The sequence below is a fragment of the Telopea speciosissima genome, chromosome 7 (genome assembly GCF_018873765.1).
Source record: "Telopea speciosissima isolate NSW1024214 ecotype Mountain lineage chromosome 7, Tspe_v1, whole genome shotgun sequence".
Lineage (NCBI taxonomy): Eukaryota > Viridiplantae > Streptophyta > Magnoliopsida > Proteales > Proteaceae > Telopea > Telopea speciosissima.
Genome location: NC_057922.1, coordinates 58,022,349 through 58,047,399, shown reverse-complemented (window position 1 = coordinate 58,047,399; position 25,051 = coordinate 58,022,349). Strand labels below are relative to the sequence as shown.

The 25,051-nt window shown below is 38.0% G+C and overlaps 1 protein-coding gene across 5 annotated transcripts in view; it reads left to right on the top strand.

Moving 5' to 3' along the window:
- The window catches only part of LOC122667485 (alpha,alpha-trehalose-phosphate synthase [UDP-forming] 1-like), a 75,532-nt gene extending 68,288 nt beyond the window's left edge, over nt 1-7,244 (top strand). For all 5 annotated transcript variants that reach the window (XM_043863762.1, XM_043863764.1, XM_043863760.1 and 2 more), the window contains exons 13-18: nt 3,396-3,575; nt 3,654-3,776; nt 3,858-3,945; nt 4,069-4,199; nt 4,306-4,404; nt 6,756-7,244. In XM_043863762.1, coding sequence (XP_043719697.1) covers nt 3,396-3,575; nt 3,654-3,776; nt 3,858-3,945; nt 4,069-4,199; nt 4,306-4,404; nt 6,756-7,151 — 1,017 coding nt within the window. In that variant the 3' untranslated portion in view covers nt 7,152-7,244. The remainder of the gene's footprint in view (nt 1-3,395; nt 3,576-3,653; nt 3,777-3,857; nt 3,946-4,068; nt 4,200-4,305; nt 4,405-6,755) is intronic.
- Nucleotides 7,245-25,051: the final 17,807 nt, after the last annotated feature.

Below are 25,051 nucleotides of genomic sequence, written 5' to 3'. Positions count from 1 at the left end.
GTGATGCTGCTGCTGCTGGCGGTGGAGGAGGAAAGAAAGAGGTGTTTTAGGTTGAAGATAATGAAAAGGGTAGAATTGGAAATGCAGTTTTAATTTGTTAGTAAAGGGTAATATTGTCTTTTCAAACCATTAAGTAACAGAACCCTAACACCGTCAGCCATAAGGGGTCAAAATGTAAGGTGGGAAAACCAAGGGGAGGAACGTGTAATTAGGGCAAAGTATAGGGGAGGGGGACGTAATTTTCCCTTATTTTTTAGATTTTTGTTGTAGGAAAATCAAAATTTTGAAGCAGAAAAATAAAAAATAATATATATATAGAAAAAAAATTTCGACACCGTGAGGTTGTAGATTTGCCTCCGATGTGAATAATTTCATCACAAACAAACATATATTGAATCATTGATCATGTTTTTTTTTCAATAAAACATTTTTGGAGAAAATAGTTTTACCTGAAATAGTGGAAAAGCTTCACAGATGTGCTAAGAAGGTTAAATATTGTGTTCTGCAAGTGTTTCCGGCATAGTTGTGGCTAAGATTCGAAGAAGAAATCAAAATCACCAAGAAGAAGTAAAGGAGGAAGAAAATGAAAAACATAAGCCTTGTGAGCTCTCAGTCAAAATTTCAACTGAGTCTCACAAGACTTAGTCTTTTTATTAAGTGACTTTGTAACATCTTGCCGAAATTTTGGCGAGATGTTACAATGTGTCAAACTTTCGCAAAATGACCGATATTTCGGTTTAGGTAATGTATTTTTTCAATTCGAAGTAGCGTTTCGTTTCGGTTAGATCGAGATACTCGAAATTCTCGAAATCTCGACCAAGACGAAACGAGCTTTTGTACTATGGTTGTCACATGACCACTTAAGTTGCCACATGACCACTTAACTAAGTCACATGATCACTTAAGTGATCAATGATCACTAATTACATAAAAATGAAACTAAGGAATTGAAATAGCTAATCCCATGTGCAACCTAATTACCCATATTTTAGGCCCATAAAAGTAGCATATTACATAGAAAACCCCATGGGCTCAAAGGCCCAACATGTATATAACCCAACTCAAGACTTATTTCCAATAAAATAAACCCTCTAGGTAAGTTATCTGCATCACCAGGCCAAAGATTCCATCTCAAGGGCATCCAAGCCCTCCCCCAGGTCAAATCCAATGGTCTATTTTGACCAGTCATATCTTTCTCTTTGAACTCCAAATGGAGTAATTCAAGTTGTGATGTGTTCGCCTTGAAGCCAAGAACAAGAAGGAAGAGAAGGAGATTTTGGAGAGCCCTAACCCTTGGTTTGCAAGAAAAACTCCAAGAGAGTTTATTTGGCACTGTGTGATGCATTGATACTCTTCAACCACCATTCTTGGCTGTTGTTGAGTTCCATTGAATTTCATTGAGTGTTTGGTGGCTCCATTGAAGACTCAAGCAAGGTATGTGTTCTTAAATGCATATATGATGAGGATTTTGCCATAAATGAGATAAAAGAGGGAAAAAGAGAGGAAGAAGGTGTTTGATGCATTGGACCTCTACTACCTATCGTTCAAGTGAATAGGTGTGCTTCATTGAAGATTTCAAGCATGGTAGGTGTGCATTGATGTTCACATAGTGAGGGTTGTGCCATAGAAGAGAGATAAGAGGAGAAAGAGAGGAGGAAGAAGATAAGGAGAAATGGGGAATTGTATTGTTGATTGGAGACGTCCATCATTGGCAATCTCGACACACTTTGCATTTCCCTATTTTTTATGTAACTTGGCTGTAGGCTAGGTGTTTGTAAAATTCCCTAAGTCAAGACTTGTTTGCAGTTTGGTGGAATTTGCATTTATCTTTGAGCTTCATTATAGGGCATTGATATAGTGGGGAACTGGACAGTGGGGTGTTGAAACATCCCCACAGCTGTGACTGAAAAACCAGGGTTGTTTCCCTTACCTATGTATAGCATAGGTTGAAGCAAGAGAGGGTGCTCCTGAGTCGTTGAAGCGGCTAAAACACACCACCGGGGTCGAAGCCCTTGCTCTTGTATTTTAAGAGTTGAAGCAGGAGTTGCATCTCATGGGCCGTTGCAGCTGAAAAAATCTTAGTGTATGGTTTGGGTATTACCCCGTGGAGTAGGCACACTGCCAAACGACGTATCTCTTGTGTTGTGGATGTGATTGCTATATGTATATTGGAGTGCTTGTCTGCAAGATGGGTGCCCACACGGGGTAGTCCTTGCCACAGGAATTGTATACCTCTTTCTGTGGTTGAGAGGAAAGGTGTGTTACACGACTATGTGTGTGGTTGTGGTTGCCGATCAGTGTTTGTGGTGGACAGTGTTGGAAGTGATAGTAGTAATTAGTGCCAACAAGTCAGCTCTGAGCAGCTTTGTGCATATCAGCTCTAGGTAGCCATGTGTATGTTTGGAGTGCTAATAGTGAGTACCTTCAGTGCCAGAAATCAGGGGAACACCAAGGGTGTGTTGGGAGGACCCTAATTCACTCCGGACAACAAATTTATTCCTCCTCACCAATTGGGCTTCAAAACTTTGTACTTCTACCAGCACGAAATGGTGTAGGATGGCAGCAAAGTTTCTATTACTGACCAGTTGACATTTGGAAAGTGCACATGGATTAACGAGAATGAATTTTTTGTTCTCTAAAGGGAGTAGCGAAAAAATAAATAAAAGAAGTGACTCCATTTGTTTGCAGCTGGTTAAAAACAGGTTCATGTGGTTCACAAAGTTGTAGTTTGTGGCTTGAGTATTAAATTTTCTCATAAAATAGGGGTTTACCCTGTTTTCGTTCTGTTTTATGATGCTTAGAATAAACCTTGAAAAAAACAAGGGTTTTTCTTTTGTCCTTGCAGTTTGGTTAGAAGGAACTTCTAGTTGTAAAGTGCTTTGCAACTTACCTAAAATGGTTGAACGTATTAATTATATGACTTCTCCTCACTTGGGAAGCATCAGTCTACCTTGTCTTTAACTTGATTTCTTAGCACCCAATTATGTTGTAAAAAAGATTTTTTTTTGAAAGTTCCCCCTTTACTTGGTTTTTATTTGGAGACAAACGTAACCTAAGCAAAAAAACTTGAACTATGTGAGATGTTGTCTTTTGTATTTCCCTAGAGACTAATAGCTCGTTTTTCTGTTTGGTGGAGAATTTTGTTGATTTTCTGCATGATAATCAAAACGTTCTCATAGAGCAGAACCCAAAAATTAGGGTTTCCCTTTGCACAATTAAAATGTCTCTGATGCTTGTTCTTTGTATGCAATTTCTTGCTTCATGGTGATTCCATAAATTAGTTATAAATGTCTTTTCTTGATTTAAGTTAACTGTGTCAGGGTTGAGAATCCTTATCTTCATGAACTTGTCATTGTTTTAATATTTCTCACAGTTCATGTGTTACTAAACTGCAGGGATTCAATGCAACCTTAACTGAACCAGTGGATACTCCTGGTGGGAGAGGGGGTGATCAAATTAAAGAAATGCACCTTAAATTGCACCCAGACTTGAAAGAGACTTTGCAAACTCTGTGCAGTGATCCGACGACAACAATTGTTGTTCTCAGTGGAAGTGAGAGGAAAGACCTAGATGAAGTACTTCCATCTAATTCTCTCTATTTTTTTCCATGTTTATTCATATATTAGACTCTGAACTAAATGATTTTTTGGCAGAACTTTGGAGAATACAACATGTGGTTAGCAGCAGAGAATGGAATGTTTTTGCGTCTTACAAAGAAAGAATGGATGACAACAATGCCAGAGCATCTAAACATGGATTGGGTTGACAGTGTGAAGGTGGTTTATTAAAGTTCATGTTGCAGCTCTTTTATGGTGTCATTTAAACTCTAAACTTATGAGCTTTTAACAAAATTTCAGCATGTTTTTGAATATTTTACGGAAAGAACACCTCGATCTCATTTGGAATCCCGTGAGACTTCACTTGTATGGAATTATAAGTATGCAGGTACTTGATCAAATATTGATATTTCTTTTGCTTCATTTTTCATATTATAAATTGGTGTTGTTTACTATTGTTTCATTCCTTCCAAAATCCTTTCAAAAGGGTCTCACCTTATTATGTTTGCAGATGTTGAATTTGGAAGGCTTCAAGCAAGGGATTTATTGCAGCACCTGTGGACAGGCCCTATTTCTAATGCAGCTGTTGATGTTGTCCAAGGAAGTCGATCGGTTGAAGTCAGATCAGTTGGTGTTACAAAGGTTGTAGAGTTCAGTTAAAAATGTTTGATTACATTGTGCATGTTGTTGGTGATTTGGAACATACAAGATTTTCTCTTCTGACTTCTCTATTGGATAAATCATGCAGGGTGCAGCAATTGATCGCATCTTAGGAGAGATAATCCATAGCAAAAATATGCAGACACCAATTGATTACGTCTTGTGCATTGGGCATTTTATGGGGAAGGTATTTTACTTTCAGTTTCTTACTTCTTAATAATTTTTACTTTTTATAATTAATCGGAAAATGTAATTAATCTGGCATTGTTCTTGAGCAGGGTATTCTTGTTAACTTGCATGTATATGAGAATTCACAGGGGGTAGTCATTTTCTTTGGGGGAGAGGATACTCAATTACAGGGTGTGGTTGTATCATCACATTCTGTTAACACAGCTAGATGCTCAAATTTCATCGTTTTGACTTGAATCCAAGATGGGAATAAGTTTGTTTAAACTAGAAGTAGGTGTACATGGAAACATGGTTATGGGTGAGTATATGTGATAGACTGTTGTACTCTATTATTTTGAACACCATATACGTACTTCATAGAAATATTGTTTTTTTTTTTTATTATTTATAATTTATATAGCATAGTTGTCATGGCGTCGCCATGGTGCTGGAGAAGCTTGCATGGCGACCTACGCCATGGCGTCCTTTGATTTCTTCTTCCTATCTCTCTTTCCCTCTTCGATTTCTGCCTTCCCTCTTCGATTTCTTCTTTATTTCTTCTTTCCCTCTTCGATATCTTCTTCCTGTCTCTCTGTCTCTGTTTTGCAACTAAGAAGTCGCCAGATCTGATTCCAGGAATTAAATACTCCTTGCTTAGTTGATTTCTGTGATGAGTTCTTGCTGGAATTGATAGAACATGATGTGGCGATGCTTTGCTTGAAGGTTTAGACTGGACGTTTGGACCGAGAAGAGTTGAAGGAGTTATCTCCTTCGTACTTTGCCTTTTTCCGTCCCAGGTTGAAGATAACCATAAATCCGATCGTGGGTTATTACAAACCCTTATTTTTTCCTTTTTCCTAAAGTACCCTTCTCTTCTTTTATTCCTCTTTGTCCATACTTTACACATCCCTCCAAGTTTACCCTTAGTCATTAAATCAAAACCCTTTTATGCCCTTTCTTAGATTCTGCTTAATTACAAGATTGCCATCCTTAAAACTTGAGAAACAATAGAGAAAAAATAAAACATGGCTTGAGTATACATCTATTAAACCATTAAAAATAGAGAAAATAAAAAATAAAACATGGTCGACATGCTCGCCATGGCGGGCGACATGTCGATATATCGACGTGACGCCGTAACAACTATGTTATATAGTGCTGCTAGCAAGACTTGAACCCAACCACTTCCCTGCCAGGCCACCACCACAATTGCATGATAATTTGACTTAATATTTACCAAAACAAATTTAATATCTAAAGCCTTAAAAGCCAAATTCATTTTGACCCATCTGTCTTGGCCAGTTGAACCTTTAGTTTGTAACCAGTCACAGCATTGAACCAAAAAGGGGCCTGGTTCCAGTTTTAACCAGTCAAACTGCAGTTTTAAAAAATTGTACTTAAAATAACTAAAGTACTGGAAGAATCAGGAAAAAAAAAGGGAATGAGAGAGAGAGAGAGAGAGAGAGAGAGAGAACAATATTTCAACCTGAAGTTTTAATGAGATACTAGGAAGCATAAATTTTGCCGTCTATTAAATATGCATGTTAAATTGTACTTGAACCTGTGATTTCCATCTCTCTTTTTTCCAGATAATTGAATAAAGAAAAGCAAAAGTTTCTTTCATGGCCATTGAGATAAGCTTCTCTAGATGACCCATGTTCTTGATCCATATCGAATGTTGGATGGGGACCAAATTTTGTGGACAAGAAGTAGGGTTTTTTGCTCAGATATCAAGAACATGGGTGCATCTATTTTGGATTCAATACTTACAGGGTTAAAATTTCTTCAAGAAACAATACTATTTTGTTTCCAAATTCCATTGTAGACAAGCTTGTCCACACAATCCACCTAGTTCAGTTGACAGGATGACGTGGCCCATTCCTCAACAAAACTAGAGATTGCACAGCTGAAACAATATAAACTAGTTATCCAGTTTCCTTTCCCATGCTTGCTTTCGACAGCTATGCTGGCCAGTAACATGTGAATACTCCTAAATTCCTCATGTAGGTTTGATATCAGATTGACTAGTTATTAGTACCAGAAACATGAAAACAACTAATGGCCATTGTTTGTCTTCTTTGGATATCTTTATTGGACCTCCAAGATCTATGATTGCCAGTAATGGTCTGTATCTAGCAACATAAAAGATGGTATCAACAAGGTACTGTTCATTGAGAAACATAACTGATACAATGTTATTTGCATCCATGGTAAGATGTGTTAATTACTCCAGGAAATTTAGGTAAATTTATTCTGTATATGCTTTTCAATCAAGTAACCAATTGCAGTGGTTTGCGAATACTCACCGTGCCACTTGAGGATTGTATCATAACAGGCTTGGTAGTAATTAACACATTCTCACTGCTTTAGGATGAAGACATCTATACATTTTTTGAGCCAGAGCTTCCAGCAGAACCATCAGCTGCTGCAAGAGGCAAAGTTTGTGATGCAGTCAAGACATCTGTAGACAGACGATCTTCACCAAAGCTTCCAGTGAGTAAAACTGGGCCAAAGGCGTCCCAAGGTAGGACTCAACGGACCTCTTCGACCAATGAGAAGAGAACCAATCTTAGCAGTGGTAATTCATGGCGGTCACCACAGGAAGGTATACCCTGGCATGAGGGCTCTGTACTGGATCTCAAAGGAGAGAATTACTTCTCCTGTGCTGTCGGGCGCAAGAGCTCAAATGCACGCTATCTCCTTAACTCGTCAGATGAGGTTGTCAAATTTCTGAAGGAATTGGCTGTAGCACTGTCTTCTAGATAAAGACACAATGCTCTCACCGTCTCTGAAGCTCTTTCTCCAAATTTTGACAAACTTACCTCTGAATCTCAAAGGTATGGCAGCTTAGTTTCTTTCTGAAGCGACTGTCAACATATCACATCTACTTCGTATCCCTTCTTCATGCTAAATGATCTGTTATGTATAAAACTCTTACAGTGGTGGGCCTCAAAAAATTTTAAGCATTTGCAGGATCAAGTTAATTTGTGAACTAATCAAAGTAAAAAAAAAAAAAGCAATTAGATGCTGAAAATTATTAGAAAAGAAAATTTTGATACCGTTTCTTCATTTAAGACTAGTATGGATGAGCAACTGATGGTTGCCACTACTGCTTTTGCAAAAATTTTGCTTTTGTTGGTTACAATCCTTTTAACTGGGTAATTCAAAAGAAAATCTTGGACAGGCTTTCTCCATTGCAATTTGGATCCTCCACGGCCGGGCAGCTGACCGGCCATTCTGTGGCCTCATACAGGCAGGATGCTCGGGCACTGGGTAGGGCGGTCATTTTTCCTCTGCCTGTGTATGGTCCGCACAATGGCCGCTCCGCTGCCCGGCGGTAGAGGATCAAAATCATTCTCGTTGTAGTTATGGACTGTCATCAACAATGACAATGCCATGTGGGAAGCACATGCGGTCTTGTAGTTGCTTTATGGTGTCTAGGTAACAAGAAATGAATGGTTGCGTTTGATAACACTTCTGTTCCGAGTGAGTGTTTCTTTCCGTTTTTGTTATGGTGGAATACTTCTGTGAGTGCAAAACGTATGGTAATAAGGCGTAAGAAGTAATTTTTAATCAGAAAACAAATAAAAATGTGTTTTTTTTTTTGGTAAAGAAATAGAAATGTGTTTAGAAGCTCCAATAATAGAAGCATTTTTAGTACTTCTACAACATGCAATTTCATTATTTAGGGGTCTATGTAGGAGTTTTTATGACATTATAAAAATGAACAACAGTTATATTGATTGTGTGACAAGTTTGGAATATTCTATAATTACAAAAATGTCATCAAAGAATATCAGTTTTTCGAATATATTAAGTTATAATTATTTCATGTATGCTATGTAAATAACTAAGCAAAGCAAGGAATTTAAAATTTTTTTATGATGATTAACAATTTAGGGATTCAGATTCAAGGTATCCTAGCCATGATATGACAATCCAACAACCAATGAAAGAAGTGTAGAATTTGCTTTAAGTTATCTACTCTAGCTATTTTACATGATTGTCTTAACTGATTTTGTTATGAACAATTGAAACAAAAGGTCTTTGATGATTTGGCCCCTTAGAATTTGCTTGAGACATGCTCATATTCCAAGTGCTCCATTGATTGAGCTGAAGACCCATAGAGTTTGGTAGTACAATCCTAAAGTGACATTCATTTGTCATTTCCACATCGGCACTTAGGATTAGTTATCATTCAAGACTTAAAGTATTATTGGTATCTGTTGTAAATACATTTGCAAACCAAATTATCACCTCACACTCACAAAAAGTAAATAAGTTGAAAAAAAGAAAGAACAAGGACTCAAACAAGGTATAACAAGATTCAAATTCATTTTCTGTAAACAAATCTAGAATTCCATGGGTACAGTTCCAGTGTTATCTATACGGAGATGGGAACGCAGCAGAAGAGATCTAGAACCAAGCTTTCGGTTATATGCACCATGATCTATAAATCTTCTTGAGTATCTTAAAAGGCTTCTCCATGGAAAAATCCATACAAGACCAAGGGAAAAGATGGAATCTCATAGAAAACACACAAACTTGGAGAGCAAGAATGAGATTGTAACTTAGGGTTTTGGGGGGCTGAAGACGAGCTTATATAACCAGCTCCCTTACCCCTTTCAATATCGTACTAGGACTAGGAAAGAGAAGGGGAGGGTCATTCGGTGACCGACCCTTTCTCTCTCTCTCAAGGGTTGCACGCCTAGCATGGCTGCCCCTCTCAGGTGGGCCCTATCTGGTTCTAGACCCGGTTCATTTAACATCTTCCACTCGTTCATCCTCGTATCTCTCAAACATGTGTTGCTATTAGGGCTGCAACAGGGTCTGGTTAGGCTAGGCTTTACAAAACCCAAGCCCAACCCTGAGTCCCCTTAGCTAGGTCCAAGTCCGACCCGACCCTAGCTCAGGGCCTGAAAAATCTGACCCACCCTCAGGGCCGGGACGGGTTGACCCTTATTGGCCCTGATCGTGGGGATGGGGAAGGAAATGCATGGGCTGGAACGGGCCAGGGTGAAAATTATCAATTTTACATAAAATAACACTATAATAAAATATTATGGGAAGTAGTTTTCTGTCCGGGAGTGTGGCCTACGCCAGCACTCCCATGTGTCAATCTCTCTCCTCCTCAAAACAAGGGGGCGAAGGTGTCTTTTCAAATGAGAAGGAGAGAGAAAGACTCATGGTAGTGATGGCATAGGCCACACTCCCGGACACAGAACTTTCTCCCATATGTTATATAACAAAATGTGGGTGACATTTAAAGTTTATGATATATATATTATATCAATATACATTTTATAGTATAACTTAAAACAGGGCCGGGGCAGGCCGGGCCAGGCTTAGCCCGAGGCCTCAACCCTAGCCCTACCTGACCCTGACTCAAGGCCAGAAATTTTCAACCCTGACCCGCCCTCAGGGCCAAATATCTCAGCCCAGGCCCTGTTCAGGCTCAGGACGGGCCAGGGCGGGTTCGGGCCCATAGGGCCAAATTTGCACCCTTAGTTGCTATTCGTACAGGAAATGTGGCATGTGACCGAAAGAGATAGAATAGGGTAAGAGTACTATATCAAGCTTTCATATAACCAACATAATATATCACTCGCAAATAATCTCAAAATACCCCAAACGATCTAACTATAGCAGATTCAACACTCTCGACACCTCAGGATGAGCAAAGATAACCCTTTCATGTATTGTACTCATGACTACGTCGATCACAAACATGACAAGTCTCCTGGGCAATGAGTCACAAAATAATGGTGTATTATCGAATGGTTTTCCCTAAGCCTCATATGTCAATCCAATTATTCTCAACCACTTTCCTGGACAAGTCCCGCCAATCTGCATCATCCATGATCCTAAGGAATATGCTGAAGTAGCGACATTGAGCGTCCTCTTCGTGACAGGATCTCAGATAATATGGATATCGTAGGACCAACTAGATATGATCCATATGACTCATACAATGATGAAGCAGAGATCCATTCAGTCACAATCACTCCAACTATTGGTCAATACAAGCACATACAGTATGATGTGTATGCTATGCTTACCTTTAGCCTTCTTATTGCCAGACTTCTCACCCTTGGGTTTCAGGGTTTTACCCTTATTACTCTTTTTCTTCTTCTTCCCATTTGAAGAAGGTTTCACGTCAGTTGCATTGACCTCAGCCTTATCCTTTTTCAAGATGATTTCCACCTCTACTAGTGCATTAGTAAGCTCGGTGAGCTCCAGTTCCTTATCCGACATCTTATAAGACATCCGAAAGGGTGCATAGGCAGAAGTGAGTGATGACAAGATCACATTAGTCTTGTACCGCAGGTCAAACTTGGTCCCCATGGATTCCAGTTTTTCAAACAGATTAATCATTTTCATGACGTGGTCCATCACTGGAGTCCCTTGGACCATTTTATAATTATGGATCTAACTCACTACGTCGTAATGCACATGTGTCAGCTGCCTCTTGAACAATTCAACAAACTTATCCATTTTACCGCCTGCAATACGTATATCCTTGACTGAGTCCAATACTGATATTTTCAATGTTTCAAGAATGTGGAATGATGCTTTGGGATCCTCATAAGGAAATTCTGCATCACCTCATGTCCCTCAAAATCATCATGGTGGGGTTCAAGAGGAACTGGTTCTTCAAGAACCGTGAAAAGACCTTCTGTAGTCAGGAGCACTTTAATGCTCCAGTACCAATCAACATAATTCGTTCCATTTAATTTGTATTCGCTAATGAGTACTAATAGGTTGAAATTAACGGCAGTCACTGAATTATAATCTACACATGTACAAGTAAACCACACGTATATTAATGATCATCGATAAAAATTGAGCATACATATCAATAGTCTCTCATAATTTAGGTCTCCCTTATGACCCAAAAAATGAATTGGATACCTATGACCCTTGCATACATAACTTACCCTGTCGGGAATCATTACACACACCATGCCAGTGTGGACTAATCTGGCCGCCTTATGGGCATCCAATATTTTCGGCCACCTGGGTGTCATGTTCAGATCCTATCGGTTGACATACACCCAAGTCATGTATATACTTATTGCATTAGTTAGAATCATGGAATCATGAAAGATGACCTACTATCGCAGTGCCGTGTCATTATCCATACCCTAACGTATTTAGATAGAGATAAATATAGATGATCATGTGATAATGAGCCTGACAATGTTCTGTCGACGTATGCGGGGTCATGTTACACAACTACACTTACCTTCAATAGGAGGCCATGGATATGTCTACTAACCTAGATTAATCCATATCATACATGTATTGTCATCAAAGAGGGATTATGACAAACTCTCACATAATATCATGAATGGCAACGTACATAGCAATTAATCAACATTAATTAAAGTGATTATGAGATGGTAGCATTTTAATAGTAGTGATTAATAAATTAATTCCCTCCCATTAAAAATAAAAATCTAATAATAGTCATCGGTGCACCATTCATGCCAAGGATGTTGCTTGCTTTAACTTGGTCATCTCCTCCATTCGATTTTCCTTCAAAGTTGGCGACCATCATTTCCATGAACTTTGAACACATGTGGATCATCATCAACATGCATCGAGAAATCATATCTTCTCTAAAATTACAATGGAAACCTAGAAAAAATTCTATACACTTTCCTTTTCATAATAAAGAAACCTCGCATGGAGAAACCAACCCACCATTTGGGCTGCCCTTGGGGTGAAGTACATTTGTTTATAAAAAAGATGGAGAGAGAGAGAGAGAGAGAAAAAAAAAAAACATCACATCCACTCATTAACCCCATAAAATTAATTCATGCAAAAAATAACCATCCACATTATTAGATAGCCAATCCCATAATCACATAGTCAATGTAAATCATGTATGGGCATAACCATGCAAGTAAAGAAACACATGGATTTCATCAAATATTAAAACACCACATCTTCTAAGTGGGTGGAGAGAAGTATCTCTTCACCCATCTTCTTCCTCCAACCACAAAACTAATGCTTAAAAATAAAATTTTGTTTTGTAATTTTTTTTTAAATACTGAAGGAAAAAATACTGTAGAAAAAAAATTCTGCCGACCGCACACTGGCACAGACCGTGGTCATGGGTTATGGTCAAGGTCCAGGGGAGGAGCGTGTAGGGGTGCTTGGCAGTGTGCACTCTACCCCCACATCCAAAATGTTAAAAAAAAAATTCCTTCCCTAATTGGGTACAACTTTTCAATAATTAAAATTACTAGGGTTTTCAAACCTAAAGTCGACCACAACTAATTCATATGGGCAAGTTGCTAAAGCTTTTAACAACCTTGTAACTATCCATGTGCACATGAGAAGATTGTTACAATAATCAATTAACCACCCATGTGCATCCTTAACAAATCCAATAAAAAACTTAGCAATTGCATCTCATACATGATATTTGCATCTAAATTTAATTATGTGATATCCATTGGTGAGAAAGGTAGCTCTGATACCACACTGTTAGTCAAATAGCAGTCCATGGGATCATCTCCAGGTTCCCCTGGGAAATCAAAAATAAAAATTATCTTGGGTTCTGCACCCTGGGCTGCCCATGGTCGCCCATAGGTGCCCTATTTAAATTTTAGGGTTTTTCATGTTCGCCCATGGGAACCCTGGTGCAATCCTATTAGGGTTTGGTATGAAAAACTAATGCCCAATCCTTCTCTTTCTTGTCCCATCAAATTATGGGATTCATAAGAGAGAGAACACTCATCTGTTTTCCATCCCATGGAAAGAGGGATCCATCCCATACCCGAATGCGCCACGGAAAGAGATCAATTCGGGTTTCTTTCACATCCCATGAATAATCATATAATTAAAATAAGAGGAATTAATAGAAACTTGCTAACCTGATGAGCCTCAAGTATTGTTCCTCTAATAGACAATGGGTTTTCCTCCAACGAGCACACCAGGTAAATAGATCTGAACTTCCAATGGCGCAACCAAGGTACTCCAAGTCAAAACTAGATCTGCTTCTTCAAATCTTCGAGAGCAATCTTGGGTTTCTAAAACCCTAACTCTCAAAAGCTAGAGAGAGAGAGAGAGAGAGAGAGAGAGAGAGAGAGAGAGAGAGAGAGAAAACCGTGGAAGAAGGGGGCGAGCCCCCAAAACGCACAAGGCTGGAAAACATGGGTTGTCCCCCTCGACATTTTTAAATATTTAAATAGACAGGGTTTCTAAAGCCCTGTTTGAAAAAAATCCCAGTGAGAGTCTATTTCTCTCTCCTCTTTGACTTGAACCTGTTTAAAGCTAGTGGGCTTCTAATTGGTGAAGAAGCATAATTTAATAGGGAATAGTTTAATTAATTATTTATTTTATATTTAATGGATGAATAAAAATAGCACCGTATCCAATAAATTAAATAAATAATTAATTAATTAAAAAATTTCAATTATACCCTCACATAATAATTAATTATTATGTATCAACCCACCACTAATCAATATCATCATTATGGAATCTAGGGCATGTACACATGTACTTCCAAACCCCATTCCATAGAACATGTCCATACGAGAGCGTCTGTGTACATGATCAGATCCTGCAAAACACGATAAAATATTTTTAATTAAAACTACATATAATAAATTGTTTTATGTAAAATAAGGTTTTGCAAAAATCATTTCTATAATGGCATTGGATCCAGATTCCGATCTGACCATCCACAAACAATCTCTATCTTGATGTTCCCCAATTGGGCAGTGGTGACCATGTTGAGTAACTCTCTCACTCACGAAATGTTTGCGCATTCCCAGAACACCGGCTTTGACTCTCTTGAATCTTAGTCATTGATGATCCAAAGAATGCGGTCACATTTCGCAGTGACAAGGTCCTCTCAGTTACAGGGTTTCGGTGACACATATCTATCCCATCCTACATCTGGCAGTAATACATGAGGGAATCGACAAAGTAGATTCTTCGCTAGTGCACATTATAATGTGCACTCGCATTCGTACACTGACATCAACATGTCTAGGCATACCCAATGTGATGACCATATGATAAGGGTCCTCAGCCCAAACCCTAGTCGTGGCCATAGTTAGTAAGTTCGGGAATGGCATTAATACGGGAATGGATACGTATGACAATCAAACGGACTATACGGAAATAATACGCTACGCGTTTAATATTTATATAATATGACTGTTCTATAAAAATCCGGGAGCAAAAATACGGGCATATATTCACTATGCAACAGACATGTACACCTAATAAACACAATAATAGCATTTACTGATGTGCCTAAACATATAATTTGATTGGTTAACAAGCCTAGATTCATTACATTCTTTATTGTAGGGCTTAGAATGACCAATCAAAAGGGATGATTGAAATGAATATTGCTTATATCCCTATTAAAGCAATAGAGAGAGAGAGAGAGAGAGAGAGCTGTTGGTTGGCAACCAATGACAAATGGAAGGAGAGCTCAGGAGAGGTCCCGTGTGAAAGGAAGGAAGAAATGGCTAAATGGGTATGAGATAAAGGGAGATAGATGGTTATTAACAAATCACCCAAAAACTAATAAAATTTACTACTTACAATTAAGAAGAACTTTTATAAAAATGAAGAATAAAAAGAAAGAGGATGAGGTGGGCAAACAACCCCCAAGTACGGAAAAGTGATGGTTGTCTGAAGAAACAATAGGTCATGAACCACCGTTACTGTTGCTATAGAGACACCACCACCACCATCACTATCACCATCTTATTACTTTCATGTTATAAGCACAGAAACACAGACATGAAGCAGTTATTTTTTTTTTTTTTTTTGTCCCATTTCTTAATTTACTATTTTAGATTTGGAAATTTGAAAAGGGCTGTGGCTTGAATCACACCGTGTGATCATGAAGTGTAGAAAATATTGCCTATAACAAATAAAAATAAATGAAAAAATAAGTCAAGAAAAAAATTCTCCTCCATCTATTAGACTACAACAACTTTTGACCAAGTCAGAAAACCAGAAATTACAAGTTTGAAAATAAAACAAAACAAAACAAATAGTCCTTTTCTTCTTCTGAAGCTTAGAGAAGAGAAGAGAAGAGAAGAGAAGAGAAAAGAAGAGAAGAGCACAAATTAAATCTTAAAAAACTAATTCAAAAGACAGGTTCTAAAACACTACGAGCTAATCATGAAAATAACTTAAGGAATTGCTGCTGCAATCACCGACTTGACGAACACAAGAAACACCGCTGCAATCGTTGGTAGAACGCAAGAAGAAGAAGAAGAGACAAAGAGGAATGGAGAAGGGAAACCAGCCGCTGGAGAAGAGACAAGGGTTTGGTACGTGGTAGATTTTAGGATTTTTTTTAATCTAACGGTTAGTATTAGAATTGGTTTAACGGTTAAGATAGTTTTTAGTTTTTTTTTTTTTTAAATATATATATATGTAAACGTATTACACACGTATTATATGTGTTTCATTCGAGTATCATACGTCGACACTTAAAATGCACGTATTTTGTCGACTCTGAAGTATTATAAGCAATACGGAGTTTTTTTCATTCATAGTTTGGATACGTGTATAATACACGTATTTACTAACTATGGTCGTGACTACCATTTTAAGTAAAACTTACAGACACATAATGCTCAAAAAGTTTATATCGCATGTGATAATATTAAATCAAAATGTATATAAGGTTCAATACAAAATAAATCGGACCGAACCAGACCAAATAGGATTTGATGGACACATAAATCCAACAATTCTTGGATTGACTTGGAGAACCTTGACTGCACCATAGAAGGTTCAAGATTGTTTTACCTGGTATGCTTGTTGGAGGAAGAACGACTATCTGGAGGGGGAGCAACACTTGAGGCTCATCAGGTTAGCAAATCTAATGGACTCCTTTGTGGTTAATTTTGTATTATTTGTAATTTATGGGATACGAAAGAAATTTCGAATCGATCTATTTTTCGCTGCGCATTCAGAATGAGATGGTTTCCTCTTTCCATGTGATGGGAAGAGATGTTCTTTCTCTTCTTTTTCCTATTTCATATGGACAATCAAGAGATGAGTTTAATAATTTTTATCATACCAGAAAATTCAATTTCGATCTTTTCCCATCCTCCCAGAATAGGATGAACCAAGAGAGTTGATTCCATGACTGCCAACAAAATATCCCTCGTCAGCCCACCCCCAACCCCAACCCCTAGTCTTCTTTAGTTTGGTTAATTTTGTTTTGTTGTTAGTTTTGTTGAGCTTGAACTTCCAGTAAGAGACTTTGGTGTAGGCCAGCCGCTCGTATTTGTTTTTGTAGGCTTCTTGGGTGACTTATGTTGAGGGTCTTGCCCTTCTCCTCCTCATTTTTTTTTCTTAATAGATTTTATTCAGCAGAAAAACATACTTGTGCAAGCCCTTGGAAGTTTCTCAATGTTCATAAAGTTATTTATAATGTTGATTAATACATCTTCCCTAGTATGCTATTGTGCCACAACCATGAGGCAGCCTGTAGTCCATTTTACCTTAAAAATGAAGGACTAGTATCTAAACTCTGAAGTACTTAGCTCCTTTATCTTCCCTTGTCAATTAGTGAGTTAGAAAGCTGAGAAAAAGGACTCCTCCTTTCCCTTTTTCACTTTGATCCAATATTTAAAGTTTTTAAGAAAAGCCCATTTGCCACTAATGCTCTAAATATTAAAATCCACTAAAAGATCCCCCGAAACCTCTATTTAAGTGAGTGGGTATGAACCCTAAAGGTGTCTCTTTAACGTTCAATATAAAGTTGAAGCAAAAGAAAGCCAGATTTTATTACTCTTACAAGACCCCCTTTTTTTTTTTTTTTTTTTTTTTTTTTTCTCCCTTAAACGAAGGCTTTTTGATTACTTTGTACTTAAATACTCTGAAACCATGCATTCATTCTAATTTGGACCAATATGCGTCTTTATACAGACAATCACTAATTAGATCTGGATCTGATGGTCCATAATTTGCCACATGCATGCGGGGGCAGTCCTTATTTAATCCGTCATTTGTAGTGCAGTTGAGTGGCTTTGATCTTCTCTAGAGCTTACAGATCGAGAAGAAAAAACTGAAGTTAGAGCTGAAGTTAACTCACAAACGCCACTGGTTTTGAGCTACTTGTTTTAGAAATAAGACCCTACAGAGTTGCATGTAAACAAGTACCGTTTTTCCAAACCATCTATTGAGTCTAGTCTCGCAGTACATAAGATCAAGGTTCGGTGGTTAATTTATCTTAGAGGTAAAATATAAGGAATTCCGATTGTACTTTTATAGGGGTCGTTTCAGACCTTAAAGAGAGTATCTTCATTGATGCGATTCAACCACAATTACTAGCTCGTGATCTTGGTTCGTGGCTATCAACAATATCTCAATCTTATTTTCTCAAACCGGGTATTTGTTTACAATATACAGAGTCATATGATTAGGATGTCAAACGTGGGCCCATACTAATATTCTGATCTCAATCAATTGGTTTAAGCCTAAGACTGGTCCATTAATTAATTACTAAAGTGGTTGTGTTCAAGCATTGACTGATTAATAATTGAACATTTTTGGTTCAAGGTAGTGGCCTAATGGTCATTCAATTGGGATCAATCGATAAACGATTGTTTACAATATGATTAACCCATTCAGCCTGATTATAGCTTGTTAATGGTCCATTTTAAGAATCATATATAGATTAGTTAGTCAATTAACCCATTTAAAACCCAATTATCTTGAGCCTGATTATAGTCCAATAACCAACTAAATAGAACCATGTCTACGCCCTGGCCTACAAGGCCCGATTACCAGATGCATAGTCATAAATTAGTAGAGATCGATTAGACCCAACCAAAACTGACCGGACCCAACCAATTGACACCCTTATCAATCCCACACGAGATAAACATCAAACTTATATCAACTTTTGAGAGATAGAGAGAGAGAGAGAGAGAGTTCCTCCTCTTCTTCCTCGTCATCTTTAATGCATGAGAAACACTTTTCAATAATTGAACCACTTCCACCACTCTGTTAGTCAGGTCGTTTTCATTGCTAGCCACCTTTCCTTCTCTTTAAGATCTCTATGCCCACAATTCTTTTACTTGTTAAAACATCAAATAAGGCGGGAACATAATTAATTAAAGGGAAGCAGTTTTCTGTACGGGAGTGTGGTCTACTCCGATACTATTATATATCTATATCTTTTCTCCTAAAAATAAGAAGGCAAATGTGTCTTTTCATATAGGGAGGAGAGAGATAGACTAATGGGAGTGTTGGCATAGGGATAAAGTTCTTTTTTCCCTTAATTAAACATTGATGAATACCCAAGCAATTGCATGGTTGACATAACAGGTGGAGGGTACTGCCCCTACTTCCATGCATTTCATTCCATTCGGGCAGGGGTAAGATGGTCTTTTCCCCATCTTACTGTATCTGAGGTGCACAGCGCAATACGAGGAGTTTGGTAGTAGAGGATCCGATCTAGAAAGTAATTGTTTATTGCTACTTCTTTCTCTGTTAAAGCAGTTTTATGTTAACCTGCAGGCCCTAAAGACCTTGACGAGAGGAGTTAACCAAACCCTCCTTTTTTGTTTGGTTTAGTGGAGTTGGGTGGGAGATAAATTGGCATCCATTATTGGACGACCGGTCGTCATTCGCCAAAGAAACCTTTGAAGCGAAGGAAAGTGTCATAACCCTTTATCTGTGAATACGGTTTTGATCAACGGTTAGAAGAACAAGAGGAAAAAAGGAAAAAAGCATGTAAGATTTGTTAAAAGTTTAGAAGGCGACAAGTTTGAATTTGCCATCTCTTTCCCATCGTTTTCTCCTCAACTTTTGGATTCATATGCTCTTCCGTGTGACAAGATCTATGTCTTGATTTGATAGATATTCACTAATAGGCTGTGTTTGGTATGTATTTTTTGAATTCATTCTTGGTCGAGTTGTTTCAAGAAACTCATAGGCTGTGTTTGGTATGCATTTTTTGAATTCATTCTTGATCGAGTTGTTTTTATCTTCTGAAAATACGAAATCGACCTAGAATGCATACCAAACAGTATCATAAATTGCTGCTTGTCTCTTGAGTAGAAATTTAATTGGGATTTATTTTCAGATGAGTCTCCTTATAAGGGCTAATCAAGCTTTTTTGGTTTTTTAATTTTCCTTTACTATTGGTGTCACGAAAACGATAAGGCTGCTCCACTGCAACCTACTAGTCATGGGTTCGCATAAGAAAACCCTCATCAAGAACAACTAGATTGGCTACATGAATCCTGTTTTGTACATTCCACTCATTATATAAGAAATTGTAATTTGTTGATCACAAACAAGTAATAAATTTAAATAGTATTCAAACCTAAGAAATTAAATTTAGAATATTACAATATTGATTAATATGTTTTCATTATCATCATTATTATTACTATATGGTGGAAAAATATACTACGTAGGGCTATTCGAAGCTTAATAGGACGATTCCTTATTCTTCTTTATTAGCCATATTAGGTGTGTTTGGAATCTTATTTTAAGTCTTATCTCGCAAGGTTTATTATAGCTTTGGTTTGTTTTACGAGATAATAAAGCTTATTCTTCTATTACAAAAAATTTTCCTTTCTTTTATAAATTTTAGATTAGTCAAAAAATTTATACTTTCTAAATAAAGATTTCATTGTGGTGTTTAGACTTTAAACACAACAGATGTCTTTTGAGTAAAAAGCACAATCAATCCAGATCTTTTATGGCGCGCTATCCGTAGGGGCTTGAGTGGCGCACAAACAGGGCGTGGCATCAATGACCGCCTTACCCCTGCCTGAGCGCCTTACCCGAGTGGAGGTAAGGCGGTCATTGCACATCGCCTTATTTGTGCGTCGCTCAAACTGCTACGGGCAGCGTGCCATAGAAGATCACGATCCAAAAACAATAGTTGTTCGTGAGTACTAGTTACCTTTTAGTGGGCCAAACTCATAGCTCTCCATAGAAGAATGAATATCTTCAAAAACACCTACAAAGAGAAAATATTTGTTGGGAAAAAGATCTCTACTTGGGGGTGTTTCTTACATCTCTCACAAGGCATCTCACACATCTGTCACAAGGCACCGTGAGATGACACCTCTGCCCCCTAAGTAGATACCGAGGTGTGCTCACCCATTGATTCAAACGCTTGTGTAGAGACCATGCGACCAAGTAGAGATCTCTTGCCCATATTTGTTTTTATAGAAAACAACTGATAAAGGTTGTATGTGTATGAACAAGACATTGCGAAATTAATAAAGTTGTAATGACTCATTTACATAAAAGTTAGAATAACCAATAATCTTATGACACATAGAATTAGTAAATTGCAAAGATTGGCACTTGGTTTTGTTTTGGACTCACGGAAAAAAACTTCCCTTGTATTGGTATAGATCTTCTCATACAATAATCCAACAAGATCATCGGTGCATAATTTATCTTCTGATTGTAATATAGGAGGAAAGAACGCTTACCAGGCTGCATAGCATACACTAATGTCTTCCTATATCTGTCTTTTTTTTAAGGTGGATGAAAATCGTATTAAAAGAAAAATAAAACAGCTCAAGAACCAAAAGGGCTATCCAAGGACATAGACCCTAATAAAACCACACAGATACAAAAAAGAATAACCAAGAGTACCCGAGGGCAAAACAACCAGCAAAGAAAAGCTGATGTTACAACAAAACTAGGGGAGAAATAAAGAGAAGTGATCCCACGAAGATGTAAGATGTCTATTTCTGCTAGTATGTGAACAAATAACATATTTATGAAGGATTTTATTTCTAATCTCGAAATAAACAATGTTCAAATCTGTTCAATAGTATACAAAGAGGATGTTCATCTTCTTTTGTCGTACACTATGCAGCCGATCAGGGAACTCAATCCTATATACTTAAAGCACTTTATAGTTTCAATGTATTAGCACAAGATGCTTTGAGATCTGATATTCTTGAGGTGCTTCACATGTGATAAATATGATTGCTCTGTGGAAGATCTCTTTCCAGCTGAAGATGAAAACTTTAATTTGTTGTGAAGGTGGGATTTGGTCCCAAGGTCTAGGGATGACACCCGTGGCACAGGCTTTACAAAGTGCAATTAATTATAATTGATTAAAGTGCTTTCTTTGGGCTATTCTGCATAGTTTATGTGAAAAATAATCTTTTGACTACTTTAACAGTGAAATATTAGATAAAGCATGTAACTCAAACTGACTGGAAAAACATGAATTTAATTCATCAAAAGTTATTTATTTATTTTTTTGGACAGGGTTCTCCAAAAGGCAGAATGTCCGCTGCACTGGTGCGAGGCCACTGGAAGTGTGTGTGGTGGCATCAATAGGACAAACATTATCGCCTTTCATGGGGGCAAGATGATCATTTCACTTCTCTCTGTGTCTTTGCACAACGGCTACGCTGCCTTTCGGAACACTTTTTCCTTTTCTTTTTTTTGGATATATAAAATCGCTTATTGAGAAGAAGAGAAAGAAGGTACAAGAGAAGGAGCTCCAAAAGCCAGAATCATCTGGTGGATTCCAAAATATCAAACACTCAAGGTGTTATACCATAAAATGACCATCCAATAATAGCACGTCACATGACATCAGTAATAACAGGCGAGTAAGTCGGGGTAGGTCACAACCCGCACCGGAGGTTTAGAGATCCACGAAGCAAGAGGAAGTATTGGCGTGCCTACAGGGTCTACAAGTCCACTTAGGGCAAGCCTACATGCCAATTGGCAACTCAATTGCTCTAAGCAAGGTTACTCAAAGAAGGCATTTGCACATGTATGGTTATCCAGCAAACGAAACCATCTTCAAATCATCTCCAGCGCCACAATGACATTACTGAGCACTTATTGATGCTCACCAAACAAGGCTCTCAAGCATGCCAGAAGCCTTATCAGATAGCTAGGGACTCTCCACAACCTGATAAACATGAATACTCCACCTCCTGACAGCAAGGGAGCTCCACCATTGGTCAATCTAAGAAGGCATTGACACATCATCACCCACTAAGTATGGTTATCCATTAAAGGAAACCATCTTCAAATCATCTCCAACGCCACAATGGCATTAATGAACATTTATTTATGCTCACCAAACAAGGCTCCCAAGCGTGTCAAAAGCCTTATCAGATAGGGACTCTCCATAACCTGATAAATAGGAATACTCCTCCTCATGAAAACAGGGGAGCTCCACCAATCACATCAGGAAAAAGGGAACCAACACTATAAAGTGGAAGGTAACACCCTATGCAAGGGGATCAAACTCTTGAAATTTTTACTGTTTCATCTATTTGTTAAAGAGACCTAACTTAAGCATCGGAGAGTCCCTCGTTGATACCCCACCAGCACTCATCCCCCTTGTCTTTTTGTTATTCTATATAGATCCCATCCTTAGAAGACCCACCGGAGGTTTCTTGACACAACACAAAAGCTTACATACGCAAAACACAAAAGGCCTTGCTAGAGCTCAACCATCTCATACCCAACAGTCTCCAAAGATATAACAGCCAACATAGTTAAGTAATTGTCATCATAAACACCCCCATTTGTCTACAATATGAAGTTATGGGAATAGTATTTGGTAAGCAGCAAATGGTACGCAACGAACCACAACTCGAGTGACGAAATCTATTCCGTTAGCTGAACCCGCTCCTAAGCGTGATTTAACAATAGCCTCCCGAACAACATCTAAATGACGTATCTCAATTACAGCTGACCAAATTTTGAATCCCTATACGCCTACGTAGTACGTACCGTTACTTAGTATTCCTGGCCAACCAGTGAGCCTGAAATGGAATCTAAGGCATATTTTCTTTAATATAATGAATTTTTTAGCACAAGTTTCGCCACCATGCTCATGACGAGGAATACCTTAACTGCACATATCTAAATGTAGGAAAACTTTCTAGAGACCACCTCTAAATTCCATAAACTCTCACAATTATATTTACTCAGTTTCTACATCAGGATACGATAATTATGATAACCTTCTCGTTCGGTATCGAAACGGCGGACTTCCAGTTACGTTGGAAGGTAATGCAGTGAAATACAAGTTACATGTATATAACTTCTTTTCAAAATATACCATTTGTCCTTCCCAATTTGGCTTCACAGTAGACATACCTGAACGAACCTATAAATTCAATACTTTTATTATACGGGGCCTTCACTTGCTACTTCCACCTTCTACCAAATACTGTGTAACCATGTAATAATACACTGTGATACACAGTATATACATGTAACTTGTACTGTCATATCACTATACACATTGTCACTGCACTGCATACTACCCTTGTGCCATCTCTACCACATCCTTAAGTATCTCTAAGCAAGCAGCGTAGGTTACGCTAATATTCTCTGTCTCTGTCTCTCTTCTCATGGCACACTCGCTTCTCTCTGCCCCGCCCCCATTGACGATCGATCATGTTCTGCACTACACATTGTCTGGCTCTCCCTCGTCTCGTGGGCTCAGAGAACCCTCTCCTTATATAATTATAAGGAAAAGTCTCTTTGAGCAAGTGGCGTAGGCAATACTAACATTGTCAATCTCTCTCTCTCTCCTCTCTACCCTTATTGACAAACTATGTTTTTTGTTCCCCATTAGATGACTCAAACCCTCCTTATAATTTTAAGGGTCAATTTCTTAAATTTATAAGATAAGAAAAAGAATTACAAAACAAATAGATCCACAAAATAAAGTAAGCGTAAATTATTTTGTAATTATTTTTCTTGTCTAATAGATTTAAGTAATTTCTCCTCATTTTAAAAGGGGAGGGGAGAACCAAAATGACCTTGCGGCTGTCTCCACATCTAAATTACAAAACAGATTTGGAGAAGGCTCCTGTCATTGTCTAACATCTCCTCAACAATGAATAGGTGTCAAAAGATAGTGGACATTTCACGAAAGAGCAGTTAAAGCTAACAACACTCATGGATTTGATTGACAAACCCTTTTTTTGTCTCCCATGAATGCATGACCCACCCAGTTAATTAGCTATCAAGCTAGTGGCATGGGATTCAGATCTTCTACGGCACCGCGTTCATCATAGTGGTCTGAGCAGCGTAAACTGAGTTGCATACACAAAGACTGTCTTACCCCTGTCCAAACACCTTGCTCGAATGGAGCTAAGGTGGTCATTACACGCATGGCCCAATTTGCACCGCATAGACCGCTACGGACAGCTGCACCGTAGAGGATCTGAATTGATTGGCATGTGGGTTGAAGTTAAAAAAGCGAGTTTCTGACCAATGCATGCCCTCAAGTGTTACCTCAGACCCTAAGACTAAGATTACTGTTGCATCAAACTCTGATCACCTAGTGTCCCAACTCAAACACAAAGCTCAAACTTAAAATTTTCTATTTTTTGGGGGGTAAACTTCAAATTTTCAAATTGATTTAGAATTATTTTTTGTTTGATAGTTAAGCGGAATAGAAGATATGAACCAAGAGATATTATTTATGTATCGCATGCTACCAAGTTCTCTTGTTAGCAATAAAACACCACAAGCTACCAAGTGTGTTAGGCATCTGTTCAACACTTATGTTGGATTTAGAGCAGAAACGACCTTTTAGTTTCAAAGTTCTCAAAGATCAAAATTAATTATTTATAGAGCATTTCTATTCCTTTTTTCCTTTTCACAAAAGAAAGAAAGAAAAGAAAAGAAAATAC